Source organism: Zootoca vivipara, chromosome 2, assembly GCF_965207765.1.
Source record: "Zootoca vivipara chromosome 2, rZooViv2.hap1.1, whole genome shotgun sequence".
Lineage (NCBI taxonomy): Eukaryota > Metazoa > Chordata > Lepidosauria > Squamata > Lacertidae > Zootoca > Zootoca vivipara.
In genome coordinates, this window is record NC_142584.1 from 99,599,412 (window position 1) to 99,618,755 (window position 19,344).

At 43.8% G+C, this 19,344-nt stretch overlaps 1 protein-coding gene across 4 annotated transcripts in view; it reads right to left on the reverse strand.

Moving 5' to 3' along the window:
- The window catches only part of PTPRG (protein tyrosine phosphatase receptor type G), a 578,270-nt gene that overhangs the window by 104,993 nt on the left and 453,933 nt on the right, over positions 1–19,344 (reverse strand). For all 4 annotated transcript variants that reach the window (XM_088662505.1, XM_035106777.3, XM_035106776.3 and 1 more), the window contains exons 7-8: positions 9,786–9,943; positions 4,742–4,934 (exon numbers count right to left, since the gene is read on the reverse strand). In XM_088662505.1, the coding sequence (XP_088518631.1) occupies positions 4,742–4,934; positions 9,786–9,943 (351 nt within the window). The remainder of the gene's footprint in view (positions 1–4,741; positions 4,935–9,785; positions 9,944–19,344) is intronic.

Consider the following 19,344-nt stretch of genomic DNA (forward strand, 5'->3'; position numbering starts at 1 on the left):
GGCAGGGGCTGTCTTATCAGTGACATTTGGCAAGCTGCTCTTGGAGCCTTTTTCTTCTGAAGACTGTGGGGGAAATGCCCTGTGCTCCATTTTGGAGGAAGGCTGGGACAGAAAGCTATAAAATAAAATAAATATAAAATAAACAAGAATATGCCGCTGCAGAAAGTATCCTAATTCAGGCTCAGCCACACAAATCACATGGGAAGCTGCATGTGCTGTGCTTGCGATTATAAATACCACAGTATCCCTGCAATAATTCAGTTGGGTCAATGACAGAAACCATGCAAAAACATTTGGTGTGAATCAGACCTCAGAGGCGGCTTTGCCCAGAATGGAATCAGCCAGCTACTTAATGTTCTATGCATGGAGAATATGAATCAATGTGATCCACCTCGTCCAAAACTTCAAGAGCCTTTGACCAGGCACTTCATGATGCAAATCAGTAGTTTTGGTTTAAATGATCAGTACTGTAGAGACCCAAGTTCACATCCATGCTCAGCAATGAAGTACAGATGATGAGCTTGCGAAGTGGCAAAGATGTCTACCATGCCTCTGCTTTGTCAAATGGGTTAATGAACACGTGGTGGGATTCCCCCCCACCACCACCATGCATTTTAGCATGTAGAAAAAACAGGGGGTTTATCAAGTGGTAAGACTTCTTCACCTCAACCCCATTGGGAAATTGGCTTCCTGTATTGGGCAAGCATTGGGACCCAGGTGGCGCTGTGGTTAAACCACTGAGCCTAGGGCTTGCTGATCAGAAGGTCGGCGGTTCGAATCCCTGTGATGGGGTGAGCTCCCGTTGCTTGGTCCCAGCTCCTGCCAACCTAGCAGTTCGAAAGCACGTCAAAATGCAAGTAGATAAATAGGAACCGCTACAGCGGGAAGGTAAACGGCGTTTCCATGTGCTGCTCTGGTTTGCCAGAAGCGGCTTTGTCATGCTGGCCACATGACCTGGAAGCTATACGCCGGCTCCCTCGGCCAATAATGCGAGATGAGCGCGCAACCCCAGAGTCGGTCACGACTGGACCTAATGGTCAGGGGTCCCTTTACCTTTACCTATTGTGCAAGCGTATGTTAACCACAAATACCGTATATATTTAACCCCGAGCATATTTTAACCATAAACGGCATATAATTAGCATCTCCTGCCAAAAGCAGGATCCATAGCCCTTTATCCATCACAGCAAATTCCCAGGCTGGGAAGAGTTATGACACTTATTGCAGTTGCTTTTTTTGGTGCGTTAAAGTTAGAAGAGAAAATGGGTCACCTCAGTAGCAACACCACACTCTTCTCTGATGGTGGGGCATGATACAGATTTAGAGAGCTGGACAGATGGAAAACAACAGACCTGAGCCCCTGGGACAAGGATCTGAGGGGAAAATCTAAGCAAGCAGGAAGACTGGTAATTGAGAAACTCTTCTAGATACGAGAGTCAATGCTAACAGCTGGCTGACTGTTACCCAGCCTGACACAGAAGAGTCTGGGTGGAGTCACTCTGGAGCCTGAGGAAGCATCATAGCCTGAGGAACCATCTGACCCGCAGCTCTCGGTGCCTCAATATGAGGCAGCGTAGCACAGATTTAAAAGTTCCCAGTTCGTCATGCACTTCTCATCTGGAGAAAGAGCATCAGGTCAGTACTGCAGCAGCTGTATGTGGACTCTGTCCACGCCGGGGATTGGGGAACCTTTGGTCCTCCTAACATAGGCCTTCCTCAACTGCAGTTCCTATTCTCTTGGACCACTGGCCCCGCTGGCTGGGGCTGATGGGAACTGGAGTCCTGCTGCACTAGAGTACCATGGGTCCGCAGCCCTGTTCTGGACTCTTAGAATCATAGAGTTGGAAGAGACCACAAGGGCCATCCAGTCCAACCCCCTGCCAAGCAGGAAACACCATCAAAGCATTCCTGACAGATGGCTGTCAAGCCTCCGCTTAAAGACCTCCAAAGAAGGAGACTCCACCACACTCCTTGGCAGCAAATTCCACTGCCGAACAGCTCTTACTGTCAGGAAGTTCTTCCTAATGTTTAGGTGGAATCTTCTTTCTTGTAGTTTGAATCCATTGCTCCGTGTCCGCTTCTCTGGAGCAGCAGAGAACAACCTTTCTCCCTCCTCTATATGACATCCTTTTATATATTTGAACATGGTTATCATATCACCCCTTAACCTTCTCTTCTCTTTATGGATGTAACCACCCCAGGCGCTATAGAGCCCTTTTCGGCCTGGAAACGAGTGTGGAGCCAGAAAAAGGCACTGTGGCCAGAAGCACTGAGCACTTGATGATACGGCAGTTTCATCATTTCCACACCACCTATCGAGATGAACTCTATCCAGGCATTCACCCCAAGTGGTAAAGCCTCTCGAATACTGTGCAACGTGTTACCAAGGCACCTGGGCTGCTCTCAAAACAAAAAGAAGCCCATTTTGTCACTTTCTTATCATGCAAGCTATTACCTTTCATTAGTGCCCCCGAGGTGAGCAGCCCACAGCCAATAAATATTAATGCTCCCTGACAATGATACAACACCGGCTCCAAACACTCATAACCAGAGTGTCATTATTAGGCCTGAGCATGCTACATTTTTTTGATTAACCATATTTTTCAGCTCACTTGTGATCTCGATCGCTTCCCCCCCGAAAGCTTTGTTTATGTGCACATATGTACGTGTCGGTGCATGTGGAGTGAATAACAGCTCTCCACAGTCCCTCGCTATCTGGGTTCCCTGGGGGAAGGAAGGCTCATAGAGCCTGCTTGCTTTGTTTATGTCTGATCTCCGTGAGGCAGGCTGCATGCCTTTTCAGGACATGCCACAAAGCATGTGAGGCCAGTTTGCATATGGTCCTCACATGCGGTGTGTCCCATGATACTTTGGGTCAATGTGCCTCAGCAAGTGTGTGTGTTAGTATAGGTATATCTAGCTACAAAATAGATTGAGCTATATATATATCGATAGGGACCGTCATGGTTGTGAGTCCTGAAAGACTTGTTCCCTGCCTTGTAGGCCTTTTCCCACCTGGCCTGGAAAGGCAGGACCCTCACTGACTCCAGCTACAAAAGCTGAGGCTGCTGAAGAGGCCAGAGGCCATCTTGGCTGACTCTTAGTGCAGAGTGCGGACCCAAGTCATCGAGCCTGAGCTTCCATAGCTTGCCACTCACCATGACTGGCAGAATTGGCAGTAACATTGCAGGGAACCAGGCAGAGGGCCTTCTCGGTGGTGGCGCCCACCCTGTGGAACGCCCTCTCATCAGATGTCAAAGACAAAAACAGCTACCAGATTTTTAGAAGACATCTGAAGGCAGCCCTGTTTAGGGAGGCTTTTAATGTTTAATAGATTATTTCATTTCATTTTTCTGTTGGAAGCTGCCCTGAGTGGCTGGGGAAACCCAGCCAGATGGGTGGGGTATAAATAATAATAATAATAATAATAATAATATTATTATTATTATTATTATTATTACAGCAGCAGATATGTTCAATGCTTATGGTAACATTTTATTTTCTTCCCAACTATGTTGCTTTAAATATCCATTTTGGCTTCCTTTAGTAATGCTTTTTTTGAAATGTTTAGCATTTTTCTTTTGTTGACTTTTCTGCATTAAATGTGCATTCTGTAGTCGACCTCCTTTGTAACATTTTATTTTGAAATCTTTTAAGATAATATTTTAGCTTCCTGTTAAATGTGTTGCATTGAATGTACACTTTTAACTTGACTTACTTTTTTTCTGGATTGTTTTATTTGATCTTTTAATACAGGCTGTAAGTCGCTTTGATATTTTTTCCCCTAAAAACTATAGAGCAATATAGAAATGAATAGTAACAGCAACAATATAGTACCTTTTATGGGATTTTAATTTTCAGCAGTTTTGGGAAACAATATAATTCATTCATTGATTGATTTGCTAATTAAATTCGGGATTCCTCCGGAAACCTCAATAATTTTCATTACGAAACAAAACAGCCTCCTGAAGCCAGCAGGAGGATCGGTGTGACAACATCCCAGAGACATGGAAAATCTAAAAAGCAACTTAAGCAGAAAGTGTGCTTCATTTAAGGTTTCTGCTTTTCAGCACTTTTACGGAAATAAATGCTTAGCAAAACGTGGGCCCTCTGTAAAGCCTGAAATATCAGCATCTGTATTAGAAATGACAGGAGCTACTACTACCCCAAGAATAGAATGATTGTCTTGTGTTTGTTTTAAGCTGTGATGGCCTTTGTCTATGACCGATAAAGTTGGTATCCCATCAGATCACAAGTATTTTTTTTAAAAAAAATGCGGACACACAAGCCTCCCATGTTAGGAGCATCACATTTTTGTCTTTTTGTGAAATCAAGAGCCCGGTTCACAAGCAGATCCTTCTGTATACCGAAGCAGCATTAAATGTCAGAGCATTGCTTAGAGTGGTGCCCAAGTGTTCTCCATTGAGATTATTAATGCAATGGTCTGGAAGAGACTCTCATCTTGCTTAGTTCCCTAATACCCTACCCTCAACCTAACCTCCTGCTTTAGATTGTGGCAGTACAAGTCTGATTTCCTGGGCACGTCTGACTGGCTCAAAACAGTGGTTCATCTGGAGGGCAGGCGGGTTGGAGATGTGCTTTTTAAACAAAGCATATTCGCAGAAAAGTGCAACAGTATATTTATGCAGCCCTGAATAGCTCGTGTGAAGAAGAAAAACCCCAAAGAGCTAAAAGCACAACAACATTTCCCCTTGTCTTAAAATGGTGCACCCCATTCTACCTTTGGAGGCTTCGGTGCCAAGCGGGTTTTCGAAGCTGCTGGTTGTAATTTGGCTCCAAGCGTCCTTCACAGCAGACTTGGAAACTACCCTGTTGTTGAGGCTCTGCTGAGGCCGGAAGTTATTCCTCAGGTATTCCACAGATTTGACGTGGTCTTGCTGTTCCGTGGTAAATATGGAATAGAACGCTTCCAGCTTGAGGGGAAAGAAAAAGGAAGAAGAAGAAGAAGAAAAGGAGGGGGGAGCATTAATTAGGAAAAAACAACAACAATGTGGCGAAATCTGGGCAGCTGATAAGAATGCAAAATGGCAGGAAGTACTGATGCCAAGACTGATAAATCAAACAGGAAACCAGCCTGCCCGCTGAAATCAATGCCAACAGCTTTATCTAGCCCCATTTTTAGCCTGCCAAGCAAGCAAACACTTTAGAAACCCTCGACAAAGTTAGTGTCTGGAGGAGGCAAGAAAAATATTCTTTCCTAGCCTCTCTATACTGTATGTACTTAATATACAGCCCCCTCTTTTGTTTGATGTGGCACTGTGTATGTGTGCTTTACTATTATCCTGCAGAAGAGGGGCACACATCCATTCCACAAATCACAGCTCAGCACACAGCCATTCCATCTTTCCATTATTTGTGTTTACAGCAGTATCTAGAAGGGCCAGCGGTTGCTGGAGTGGAGGAACCTATTGTGCTGCGGGCTGTAGATACTATAAAAGCTTGGCCCTGCCACGCAGAGATAACAAACTTAGCTCTAGATGGACAGAATGCAGAAGGGGCTAAAAAGAGGGATTGAGGGGGGGTGGCTACCGCTCTGAAGATAAGAGCAAACCTGGAAATGGACCGTGCTCCTCTCAAACTCCCTGATGCTCCACTTCAGCCTTTGCCAACCTGGTGCCCTCCAGCTGTTTTGGATGACAACTCTCATCAGCATCAGCCAGCACGGTTGTGCTGGAGTTGTAAGTTGTGGAAATCCCTCACCACAGAGGTGCATAGGGTAACTTCATAACACAGTTTTTGGAAGATAATAATAATAATAATAATAATAATAATAATAATAATAATAATTTTATTTATACCCCGCCCTTCCCAGTCAAGACCGGGCTCAGGGCGGCTAACAACAAGAATATCAAAGCAAGCATAAAAAGAAACAATTCAATTAAAATGCAGATTAAATACAATGTTAAAATTCAATTTTAAAATTAGGAATCTACAAGTGCAACCTCATTTAAATATCTGCAGGATAAAGCCTTAGGGGAGGGTAACACCGGGGTTAGACTGAGTCAGTCCAAAGGCCAAGTGAAACAGCTCCGTCTTGCAGGCCCTACGAAAAGATGACAACTCCCGCTGGGCCCTAGTCTCCTGAGAGAGAGCGTTCCACCAGGTCGGGGGCTAGTACTGAGAAGGCCCTGGTCCTGGTCGAGGCCAGTCTAACCACCTTGTGACCCGGGATCTCCAGTATGTTATTATTTGTGGGCCTTAATGTCCTCTGCGGGGCATACCGGGAGAGGCGGTCCCGTAGGCATGAGGAAGATGGAGAAGATGCACTTCTTTACCTTGGCTTTTCACATGTGAGATGTATATATTAGGGCCCGCCTTATTTCTTAGACTATAAGTGGTTTTAAACTGTTTTTAATACTGTCTTAGTTAGCTGTTGTAACCCATCCTGGGACCTTAAAGGTAAAGGGACCCCTGACCATTAGGTCCAGTCGTGACCGACTCTGGGGTTGCACGCTCATCTCGCATTATTGGCCGAGGGAGCCGGCGTATAGCTTCCAGGTCATGTGGCCAGCATGACAAAGCCGCTTCTGGCGAACCAGAGCAGCACATGGAAACGCCGTTTACCTTCCCGCTGGAGCGGTTCCTATTTATCTACTTGCACTTTGACGTGCTTTCGAACTGCTAGGTTGGCAGGAGCTGGGACCAAGCAACGGGAGCTCACCCCGTCACAGGGATTCGAACCGCCGACCTTCTGATCAGCAATCCCTAGGCTCTGTGGTTTAACCACAGCGCCACCTGGGTCCCTTTTTCCTGGGACCTTAGGGTAATAGTAATCCAAAACAACTGAAGAGCCTCAAGCTGGCAAAGGGACTGAACCACATGTCTGACACAGCTCTTTGCTGCGCAGTTTTCATCTCTAAAGTACTCTAAGAGGGAAGATCGCCTGGACTTACCGTAGGTCCAATTACAAGTCATAGAAAGCTGGGCAATAGAAGGCCATGCGAAGTGAAAAGCGTGTGTATGCACACACACACACACACACACACACACACAACCAAGCTTGCAAATTGTTTTTGACAAACACTTTAAAAATTCATTTATTTCCCATTGCTTGAAGAACTACCTTCATGAGTGAAACTGATGAAGCAATTTTGATTTTTACCCAAAATGCCCAGGCCCTTGAAAGTACACCAGGTTGTTCAAGATCAAACCGTATTTGTTTCTAATACATTTCCAGAACCAACCTATAAAAATGGCAATATATTTTTCCAGGGTGTATAATGCGATTGCATATGTAGACTGCATTTTTATGTATTTGCATTGGCAAACTCTGCCAAGTCAAGCATTTCATTAAAACGCCAGACAACCTGTAACCCACAGAGGTATAAAAGTGTGTAAACACTTTCCTGAAGTGGGCTGTGGTGAATATGAAAAAAAAAAAATTCAGAAGAAAACTAATGAAATGAATAATAACAGTGGCAGCAGCTTACATTTTTCAAGCAAAGACGTGTTCCTGGCTGCAGCTAGGAAGGCTGGGCTCTGTGAGTTCCCCGAATAATGCTTCTATCGGTTTTAGATTATGAGAGGAGAGACTCATTGCAGTAGCCAGGAATGTAAGGTGTGAAAATGGGACAGCTGCATATTAGCTAAAAGGCTTGGAGGTGGAGAACCTGAAGGAACATATTCTGCCATACCCACCTGCCAGCAAGTTAAAATACTTAGCTGGTGTCCTTCTTTATGTACCTTCTTCTCCAGAGTGGGGTGATTTGTTGCCATAAAAGAGAGGGTATATGGAGGTGGTGCCCCAGTTGTGGAGTGCTCTCTCCAAGGAAGAACACCAAGCCTTTATTGATCTCAACTTAAGCAGCTAAAAGCTACTAAAAATCTTATGAATGCAGCTTTGAAAAGTACAAGTAGATTAAAAATGATGAGTTCATCCTAACGAGAGAAACACGCTTTGAGATATATGCTACAAGGGACAAACGCAGGATTTATTTATTTTTAAAGACATGTTAATCTACTAAGGGCCTTCTCGGTAGTGGCACCCTCCCTGTGGAACACCCTCCCTTCAGATGTCAAGGAGATAAAGAACTACACAACTTTTAGAAGACATCTGAAGGCGGCCGTTTCGGGAAGTTTTTATTGTCCGCTGCTTTATTATGTTTTATATACAGTCATACCTCGGGTTACAGCCGCTTCAGGTTGCATCTTTCCGGGTTGTACTCCGCGCTGAACCCGGAAGTACCGGAACGGGTTACTTCCAGGTTTGGGCGTGTGTGCATGCACAGAAGCGCTGAATCACGGCCCGCGCATGCGCGGGTTGCAAACACTGCGGGTTGTGAATGTGCCTCCCGCACGGATCACGTTCGCAACCCGAGCGCCCACTGTATTCTGTAAGCCACCCAAAGTCGCTTGGGGTATAAATAATAAAGTTGTTGTTGTTATTCCTTCCCTTATTCATCTCACCTAGCAAGGTGGTGGAGCAATTATTATATCTATGAGTCTCCAAAATGCCCACTATGTGCCAGCTTAAACCTTTTACTACCCATGTTTTACCATCTGTATACTTCCCAGATTATTTGACAAGGGTTGGTGGTGTCTATCAGATTATATGGCATTTGTGAACTGAGCTACTGAATTGTTATAGCTTTGACTCATTGGTGATACAGAGGTCAAAGTTTGCTGGCATTAAATACGAGCATGAATAGATTGAAACTGGTGTTCCTCTATACAGGCAGCACAAGTTTATTCAGTTTTAGAAGTGATCAAAAAACGCCCAGTGTCCAAAACTCTGAACTCCAGCAGCAAACAGAAAATACACCTATTGATTAGATCTAATCCATTTCTTGACAGCCATGGATTCTGGAGACAGGACAGGGCAAGAAACTGGGAAAAGTTAAATGATTTGGAGTGTCCTCCGAGTAAAACAACTGAGAAGCAGTGGGCTTCACTGTTGGCTTGTTGCGTTCATCTACCTCTATCAAGGGGGAGCTATTGAATATTTACACTCATTCATTCGCTAAGATCAAGTGACTATTTACATGAGCAGTTCGCTCTCAGATGCTTCTGTTGCAATGAGGCGTGTTAACACAAGCAAATAAAAGGCAGGGTAGACTTTAGCAAGGAGACATTTTGAAAACAAAGGTTTTAAATGTCAAAGCCTTTTTAATTGTTAAACATTTAGCTGCATATTTCCACGTTATTACTCAGGGACGTCTCTCAATGAAAATGCCACTCAACTGCCTTGATCTACCACAAGGCCTCCTATGCATTCACTTTAAGGTTCTGTACACTCGGTCCAGAGGCGCACAACTGGCAGCTTTGTGATGTTGTAAAAAAAAAAAAAACCAGACAAAGTTGGTAAATTAACTAAAGCATTACTTTACTTATGTAATTAGCCCAAACTACTAAATCTGTGTCTGTGTACAGACAAAATGACTTAGCTGAGTGTCATGGAAGAAACATGAAGAGAGTGAAAGAAGAAAGGGTTCTGTGTAAATATTTAGACCACAGTTCAAATGTATCTGAACAGAATGATAATAGCTAAGATCATTTGGAAGGAAATAGAATGTCATGTTCTATTATCTTCTCGTGTCGAGCGGCTCATGCTCAGAGAACAATAAAACAAAATTAGCCAACTTCCTTTTCCATCAACAATATTTTTTTTGTGCATTCCTCCTCCTAAAAATTCAATTTTATGGGCCATGCCCAAAATGAAAAGGATCGGAAATCTAGATGCAGCTTAAGTATCAGGGACTGGGTGGAAAAAAGCAAGGGGTAAAAAAACAATGAAGCAGGCAAACTCTTTGTGGATTCAAACCTACCTGGCGATAAGAGATCGGAACAGGCATGCGAAAAACAATCCATTCCACAATCTCACTGCACGGAGGGGTAGTCAGTGACCCTGTATACCGATAATAACTTCCCAGAGATGCTGGCAGGACTTCCCTTAAGACGAAAGGGTCCAAGAAGGTCTCTTTCTCTGTAAAAATAAAAGCAGAAGCAAAATGGTGTGACTTTGAAGTGGACAATACGAATTAGTTGTGTTGCCTCCAGTCATATCCTGTGATTTTGGTTTCCCGCTACTTAGAAAGCTCCTTAAACACATGGGCTACTAGCCATGGTGGCTTGATTCTACTTCCTCTGTGGGAGGTGACAAGTCTCTGATAGCTGGGAATACCACAAATGGGGAAAGTGCTTGCAGGCTTCTCCTGATTGGCCACTGTGATAACAGGATGTTGGACCAAATGGGCCTTTGGCTTGATCCAGCAGACTCTCCTTTCATTCTTAGTGCATTGACACACTTAGGACCAGCAACAGGAACCGGCATCCTTGGGCAGCTACAGAACCTTGCAGAACCCATTGCTGATGTGTGTACTGATGCCTTACTCGCTCCACCCCTTCCCAGTGTAGCACTCCAAGCCAAATCAGGATCTAGCCACTGCTGGGCAGTAAGAGCTTTTCAGCAGTGGAACAGACTTCTGCCAGAGGTGGTGGACTCTCCTTGCCTGGAAGCTTTCAAACAGAGGTTGGATGGCCACTTGTAATGTATGATTTAGGTGAGACGCCTGCATTTCAGGAGCTTGGACTAGTTGGCCTTTGGGGTTCCTTCCAAATCTACAATTCTATGATTTTATGATTCTACGCAAAAATGTTAGACGATCTCAAATGTTCCACACTCTCTAGTATTCTTAATATTTTAAAGTATGTTACATAGATAGACTCTTCATACAGCTCTACTCCCCCGATGGGACTGCCCGATTTTTATATAAGAAACAGACGGCAAGGCTGTTCTCTGTTCAAGATGGCCCAATGGATTCATGAATTGAGCATGGATTTGAATTCAGACCTCTTGGCACTCTAGCCACTTGATTCCACCAGCTGTCACACTTGCCGAAATTCTAACATCTTTCTAACCCTTTTAGCATGCAAACCATTTTCTATAATGGTCAGTTCATCTACCCTGACAAGTACGGCTCAGAGAGTGTGACTATAAATTCACGGTGCGTTTGGTATTCAGATCAGGTCTGCCAAGTCCAGATCAAATCTTCATCAGCTGGACTAGACTGATAGCTAAATCAAGTGCCAAATATGATTTATTTCATGTGGAGCAGAGGTGAGCAAATTGTTCAGCACTGGAACGATATTTCTACATCAGATATGTATCACAAGCCAGAAGTCGCACCAAATTGCATATTTCAAGTGCAAGTAATTAACATAATATTTTCACAAACTTGGTGCGTGCCCAGTTAGAACTGCTAGATCAGTTGTACATATGCTGAAATATGAGTACTCTGAAACAACCTTCCTGTTACAAGTGAAACAACTCAAAAGTGACAAACAGGAGTGAACCCATTTGAAATGTGCAGAGATATATATATAGCAATTGAGGGAACAACAAACGAATAAACACACCCAATCTTTTTGGGCTACCTTTCAGCAGTCCTACCACACCTTTGTCAAACATTCCTCTATGACTGTAAGAATTTGGAGGTTGCTTTAAAAACATTCCAATATTAAAGGAAAACTACGTGAGGGCCTATACCCACTTACACTTGAGCAAGCGCCATTATATGCAGTGGGACTTCATAGAAAACATGCAGTCAAGTGTGGTATGAAGTCCATGAAATATTACGGTGTCCATCCCTCATCATGAAAACAGGGGTAGATCTGATTCACCTTTCCTTCCTACCTGCCCTTTTCTTTAACCTTAGGAAATAATATGAGCAGCTTTAAGGAACATAAAAGGTAAAGGGACCCCTGACCATTAGGTCCAGTTGTGACCAACTCTGGGGTTGCACGCTCATCTCACATTATTGGCCGAGGGAGCCGGCGTATAGCTTCCAGGTCATGTGGCCAGCATGACAAAGCTGCTTCTGGCAAACCAGAGCAGCACATGGAAACGCCGTTTACCTTCCCGCTATAGCGGTTCCTATTTATCTACTTGCATTTTGATGTGCTTTCGAACTGCTAGGTTGGCAGGAGCTGGGACCAAGCAACAGGAGCTCACCCCGTCACAGGGATTCGAACCGCCGACCTTCTGATCAGCAAGCCCTAGGCTCAGTGGTTTAGCCCACAGCTCAGTGGTTTAGCCCTTTAAGGAACATAAGGCAACACAAAGACCTTACCCACAACAGCAAATGATAATTCACAGGTTTTGGTGCTGGAGTGGGCCACACACAACTGTCGTGACTGTTGGGAATTCAGTTCCACCTTAAGGACAGGCACGTAGCTATCGTATGTCACATGTCAGTCTGCACTTCCGTTGTATATTGCTTTTGCTTTTGCTCTCTGCTGTACTGATGAAGAAGGAGAGGACATGTTTTGCTCTCTCCTGAGATATGCTTAATAAACGCCTGCAAATATGCCAACACGTCTCTCTCTCTGTGTGGCCGCTGAAGCTACGTGGATTCTGCAAACAGCGCGCCTAGGCTCTTGAGTCTAGGTCGATATCTCTAGCTGCACCGGCGGGTGAGACACCCGGCAGGCCGGCCGGGAGGGCACGGAGCCCTGGAGTCTCCACGGTGTTTGCGAACAATGACAACAACTAGTGTTAGCGCTCTTAGAACAGAAATCTTTTAAGTTTCACACCCTCCTCTTCTCACAGCTGGCAAATAAAGAATACACCTCAGCCAGGGCTTGTTTTTCGGCTGGAACCCACCAGAACTCAGTTCCGGCACCTCTCAGGTGGGCGCCATCGCCATTCTAAGAAAATGAGGAAGCTCTTGGTGAATTCTGGCACCTCTTTTTCTAGAAAAACAGCACCGTCCTCAGCCATAGTGAGGGTGAAGGTGAGGGTTTCAGGTGCACTGAGATCTATGAGAGACATACAGCTAGACTGCATGCAACCTGGGCTACCTGATATTCTTCTCTCAGCGTTGAGAAAAGACCACACAGAGCATGAAGAAGAAACAGCTCACAAGCACGGATGATTAAAGGGCTGCCTGGGCCTGGCAAGTTACAGGAAGGAGGAGGGAAACATCATGGCTTGAGCAGCCATTTTGTTCTTCAGCATTTCTACTTTCAAAAACTGCAGAATTTGTGCAGCCTTCAGAAGAGGAGAGACCTATTCAGGTCTGCCAAGCAAGGCAAAGAGAGATGCTAGTTATAGCCATGCTATAGCCAAAGTGAGAAGGGATGGAAAAGTACCTCTCTTCTCTAATCTACAGAATTTGTGAGCAAGGTGCTTTGTTATATTATTTACACACACACACACACACACACACACTCCACCACATGGAATCATGACACCCCACAATCGGGGGATAAGGGCAAAGTGTTGAAAGAAGTCAACGCAGGCTCCAGATAACCCTCCCTGCTTAACATACTTCCACAAAGGCTCTGGAGCAGGACGAACCTCTAGGCTCATCATCATACAGCCACGTCCTTGGCCTGAGGTCATGCCACCACAGTCCTTGGACTACAAGGACTCCACTGCAAATAGTACCATCAAATCTCACCCTGGAGCTGACACTTACAAAACTGGGCAAGGCCCCTTTCAATTAAAACAGCTCACAAACTCCACATGAAACATCCTGCCATCAGTTTGGGGATTAATGTGTTACACTCCTCTTCTTAGATTTTACAGACCACACCTTAGAGGGAAAGGGACGTCATTTCAGTTTCAGATAACCACTTTAGTTAGCAAAGTGAGATCTGCTGACGTTCGTCATCTTTGCTAAAATCTACGTTTTGGAAAACCCAGAAGAAGAAGAAACAAAACAAAAGGGGAAGGAACAGCCACTGGCAATAACAGATCTCCACTGTTCTTTCACAGGCATCCCCTGCAGTTCTTGCGATTAACTGGCCGAATCCCCTACTACTGCTATGAAAAAGGTAACAGCGAGGTTCTTATTAAGTGCTTTATGCCTAGAGTTGGTTCCGACTTGCAACAATGGAACTTCTCCCATGCTGTGCAAGCTTATTTCCTTTGCCTGGATTCTTTCTGGAGATGTTTTTATATATTTAGTCAGATAAGGAGCAACAAGATAATCTTGTTTGACCTCCTATGTAATGAAATCTTCAGATTCCCCCCTCTTTTCTTCTTCTTCTTCTCTTCTTCTTCCAGGTAGTATAACATCAAATATGTTCAGCAGGCTTTAGGAAGCATATACTGTAGGAAGATTTCCAAGTTAAAAAAATGGATGAATCTAAGTCTTTCTTCGTTCAAAAGATTAAGCCGTGGTGGAAAGGAATTCAGGGCTACCTAGTCATTTTAAAGGGTAGCCTCAACCTACCAAGCGATTACCTTGGGGTCCCTACATTAACGGAAAACAATAGATATAATTATCTATTGAAAATTAACTTTCAGTTTACTGAAAGATTATTTACAGTGGTACCTCAGGTTAAGTACAGTGGTACCTCAGGTTAAGTCAAACCTCGGTTTACACCTACTGTGCCTCTGTTTGCGACCGCTTCGGCGAGCAACCGCCGCAGACCCGGAAGTGTTTACATCCGGGTACCGTGGAGTCGGATGCGCAGACGCAATCTGTGCAGCTCGCACACGCGCAGAAACGATCTGCACAGCGTGTGTGTGCGCAGAAGCGTTCTATCGGCGCTTCACGCACGCGCAGAAGCGTGCCTTCGGCGAGCGGCCGCCTCCACGGAACAGATTGCGGTCGCAAACCAGGGTACCACTGTAATTGGTTCCAGAAGTCCGTACTTAACCTGAACCGTTCCAGACGATGAAAAACACCCCCTAAAACAGCAATTTAACACGAATTTTACTGTCTAATGAGACCATTGATCCATAAAATGAAGGCAATAATCAATGTACAGTGGTACCTCAGGTTAAGTACTTAATTGGTTCTGGAAGTCCGTACTTAACCTGAAGCGTACTTAACCTGAAGTGAACTTTCCCATTGAAAGTAATGGAAAGTGGATTAATCCGTTCCAGACGGGTCCGCGGAGTACTTAACTTGAAAGTACTCAACCTGAAGCGTACTTAACCCAAGGTATGACTGTATTTAACAAGATTTATATGCTGCATAATCAGGAAAACCTCCAAGGGGTTTGCAAAAAACTGTAACAAATAGTTCATAAATTTAATACAGAACATAATATAAAATTCCATAATATAAAAAAAGACTTTGCCAAGTTCCTGAGCATTAGAACAGTTTCCCTTGTGCATCTCTGACAGATCCAATTCTAATATTATTTTGCCTTTTTAAAATCCTATTTGCCAACATCCATGATATAAGAGGAAGACACCAACAAACACAAATCCAGCTTGATTTCAGATTAAACCTCTGCACCACTACAACAATTTAGGGTGATATAATCTGACTCCTTTTTCTGATTTGTTTCGCAGCCAGTACACTGTGGGCCACGTGTGTTACAAAGCTATTACTGTCACCATTTCTGTCAGGGTTTGCCTGCCTGCTTGTGCGAACAAAGATTTCAGAAGGCTGAAGGTGATCTCTTGGACCTCTATACCGTATTGGCCTGAATATAAGCCTCAGTTTCCCCCCAAATTCTGACCACGGAAAGTTCAAGTGTGGCTTATATTCACGACCTTACGGTATGCAGCCAGGAGCGCAGGGCAAACAGCGCCAGGAGCGCGGCAAAGCGGTACCTGCCCTGTGCGTAGTACCCCATCCTCCCCCAAGGCCTGAATGGGAGAGAGCGAGGAAGGGGAAAGGCCGTCCCCCCCCCAATATGCAGCCAGGAGCAGTGAGGAATGCAATGGCTTATATTCAGGTGTTTTTTCTTTCTCTCCCCCCCCCTCCAATTTTAAAGGTGCGGCTTATATTTGGGTGTGGCTTATATTCGAGCCAATACGGTATAAGGGGCAGGCTAACAGATAACGAGTGACCTATTCCACCTGAGGTTGACCACAAAAACCAACAGGAAGGTTGACCTTGTTGCGGAAACCATCTAAGACCGCCGCAGAAGGTGTCTTGGAGACGCAGCTCAGTGAAGGCATTTCTTTAAAAAACCAGTGACAGTTGGGTCAGATAACAAGCTCTAAAATGCTCTGTTCTCAAGAGTGGATACCAAGGGGAAAATCTGGTATTTCTAATTAGTTGTAGGTCCCTTCTGGATTCTATCCAGAAGAGCCAGTCCCTTAGTTGACACTTATTCAAGGTCAAAGCAGAGGTCGGTTTTGGAAAACAATAATACAGTTGTAACCTCTACTTACGAATTTAATGCGTTCCAAACGCACATTTGTAAGTAGAAAAAAATTGTAAGTCGAATCCCATAGGAATGCATTGGGAGAAAAAAGTCGTAAGTAGAAAAACATCCTATCTAAAAATTCGTAAGTAGAAAAAATCCTATCTAAACCGCATCCAAGATGGCGGACAGAGCTCCATTCGTAAGTAGAAACATTCGTAAGTAGAAACATTCGTAAGTAGAGGTACCACTGTAGTCTAATACATCTTGACTTTCTTGACTTGCTTTCCTGAGTTGGTTATCACCCAATTCCATATAGCACAGTACAGGAATACGCTCAATAGGCATAGTAGCAATTTTTTATTAACCGAGTGCAGTCTGTTCTTGTTGATATTCTGGATGGTAGAGAGTACAGCTTCTGGGGGAAAAAATATACCAGTACTCTGCACAGTTTCCAAAACTTTAATGGAGCTTAGATCAGAGCCCTAGATTTTAACACCATTTTTTGGAAGCGATAATCTCTACCATCAGGTATAGCAACAGAACAGAGTACCATAGAGCATTTGAGTAAGCACTTTGCCACCCAATATCTTTAGGGCAGATTCAATTAGCTGTCATTCCTTATTGTAATAGAACTTCATCAATGCCCCTATTTTTTGTGTGCTTCGACTCTAACTGCCTCCATATGAAGCTTCCAATAGTCTCACCTGAGTACACCTAGGTATCTGTAAGGGTGAGCTTGTTCCATAGCTTGCTGATAAGCCATAGCTTGCTGATAAGCACCATTAATACTTAGGACTGTGTTCGCCGAAAATCATAATCTTGGTCTTAAGCGTAATTTATAGATAGGCTTTCCTGTTTACAGTATGTACTGAACACCTCCAATATGATTTTTTTGGCCCAATTTGGAAAAAAGAGAAGAGCACTAAATTATCTGCATACATCAATATTGAGATCTTTCTTTTCCTAACTACTGGAGAGGGGGAGTTTGCACTGGCACAATATGGCACCAAATCATTAATATAAAAGTTAAAAGAGTGGGAGGCAGAATACAACCTTGCTTCACTCCTCGTGACATTTTAAAAGCATCAGTCACACCACCATTTAAACCTATTCTGACCCTCATTTCTGTATTGCTGCATAATTATTGGATCAATAGCAGAAGTCTGCAGTCAATGTTAGCAATTTGAAATTTCTCCCACAGTCTGTTTTGATTAACAGAGAGGAATGCAGCAGAAGGATCAATAAAGGCGACAGAAAGATTATTCTTAATGCTCTTAGTATATTTCCTTATAATATGGTTCAGAGTAAAACATTGATCAATGGTACTGTGTCCGTTGAATTCCACTTGTTTGTCATGAATAAAGCTGTTATTTTGCAACCAGTCTGATAATTTTTAAAGGATATATCATGCATATAGCTTTGAGCAAATGTCTAACAGCCTAACTGGCTGATAGGAATCCTTTTTTTATATGAATTGGGAAAATGATACCCATTTTCCATCTAGAGGGCATTTGGCCCATGTTGCTTATGGTGGTAAATAAACCAGCCAGGATAGGCATCCACCATTATATGTACGGTCATACCTTGAAAGTAGAACAGAATCCGTTCCGGAAGTCTATTCAACTTTCAAAACATTCGGAAACCAAAGCACGGCTTCTTATTGGCTGCAGGAAGCCGTGGATGTCCCGTCGGATGTTCAGCTTCCAAAAGAACATTCAAAACGCGGACCAGTCACTTCCAGGTTTCGATTTGTTTGGGAGCCAAGGCGTTTGAGACTGTATTCCTTATAAAGCTTTGGTGGAAGCATATCTTCTCCAGGAGTTTTTTTTAAACAAACAACTTCAGGTAGGAAATAAGGGCTTTTATCTCATTGCAGGAGACTGGTTGCCATCCAGGTAAGTTATATAATCTTGGTACATGTGATTGTCCAGAATGACCACTAAATGTATTGGAGAAATATTTAATCAAATCAGAGGCATGAATTGAGACTTCCTGTGATGATCTCACTTCATTTAAACCGCAGGCCATCAGTTCCCAGAATTGGTCTTTTCTCTGTTTCATTATTGCTAGTTCCAATTCCTGCCACTGGGTTTTCATATATTCAGCTTTCTTGTTTTTGAGCAGACATTTATTTTTTTAAAGACTTGTTTGTATTCCTATCTATGTTTGATCAAATTTTCCATAGATTCCCCTGATGGATTCTTATGCAAATTCCTAATTGCCTAAGCCTGAACTTTCTTAGCCGCTTTGTCAAACCAGCCAATACCGGTACTGTATGTGTTGACTGTGTGTAGAAGTTATCAAACAGGCCCTGAGTTCTGTGACAATTTGCTGGAAGACATCAACAGGATGTGGAGACTTGCTCATAAAAAGCTGATGCAAGCTCCTCAGATGATTACTATATAGCAGGCATCCCCAAACTGCGGCCCTCCAGATGTTTTGGCTTACAACTCCCATGATCTCTAGCTAACAGGACCAGTGGTCAGGGAAGATGGGAATTGTAGTCCAAAACATCTGGAGGGTTGAAGTTTGGGGATGCCTGCTATATAGTGTCTCTTGAATAGCACTGCTCAGTTTGTTCAGATAAGTATATTGATCTTTAGATACGTCCACAGCACTCCCGTGAAGAATATATAAATTATACAAATTCCAACAATTTCAGGCTCTGTGCGTTATATTTCTTGAACAAATGTGTGCAAGAAAACCATTTTTAAAAACCAAACTTTAAAACCATAATGAAATTTATCAAATATAGATAAAATCAACAGATTAAAAACAAAGATACATATTAAAATTCTAATTCTGGGTAGGCTTGCCTACGCAAAAATGTGGGTTTTTTTTGCAGACCTCAAAAATAATACAGCAAAGTTGCCTGCTTAGCATTAACTGGCTCCAGAACCCTCAGGTGTGTTGTTGCTGTATGTTTGTTTCACTTACCTCTTGGCCTGGGTTTGCACTAGATGATGGCCATCAAGGAGCCAGAATTTGACATGCAGGTGGTGACCATTTTGCACAGGGGTTCCATTCCTGGGCCCCGTGTGTGTTGGTGGAGCACACATAAGCCTACAGTATTCTGGCTTTGTCCTGTTCCGCCCCCATTCCTCCCTCCTCCAGGTCCAAAAGGACCCGCCTATCAGTGGTCGCACATCAATTGGATGTGCCTAAAATGCCCCCCCCCCCGGCACTGTGTCCGCTGTCTCATATCAACTGTGGGGACCTTCTTTCTTCTTGAGAATTCCATCCCTCCATTAGGCAAATTCCCGTAGA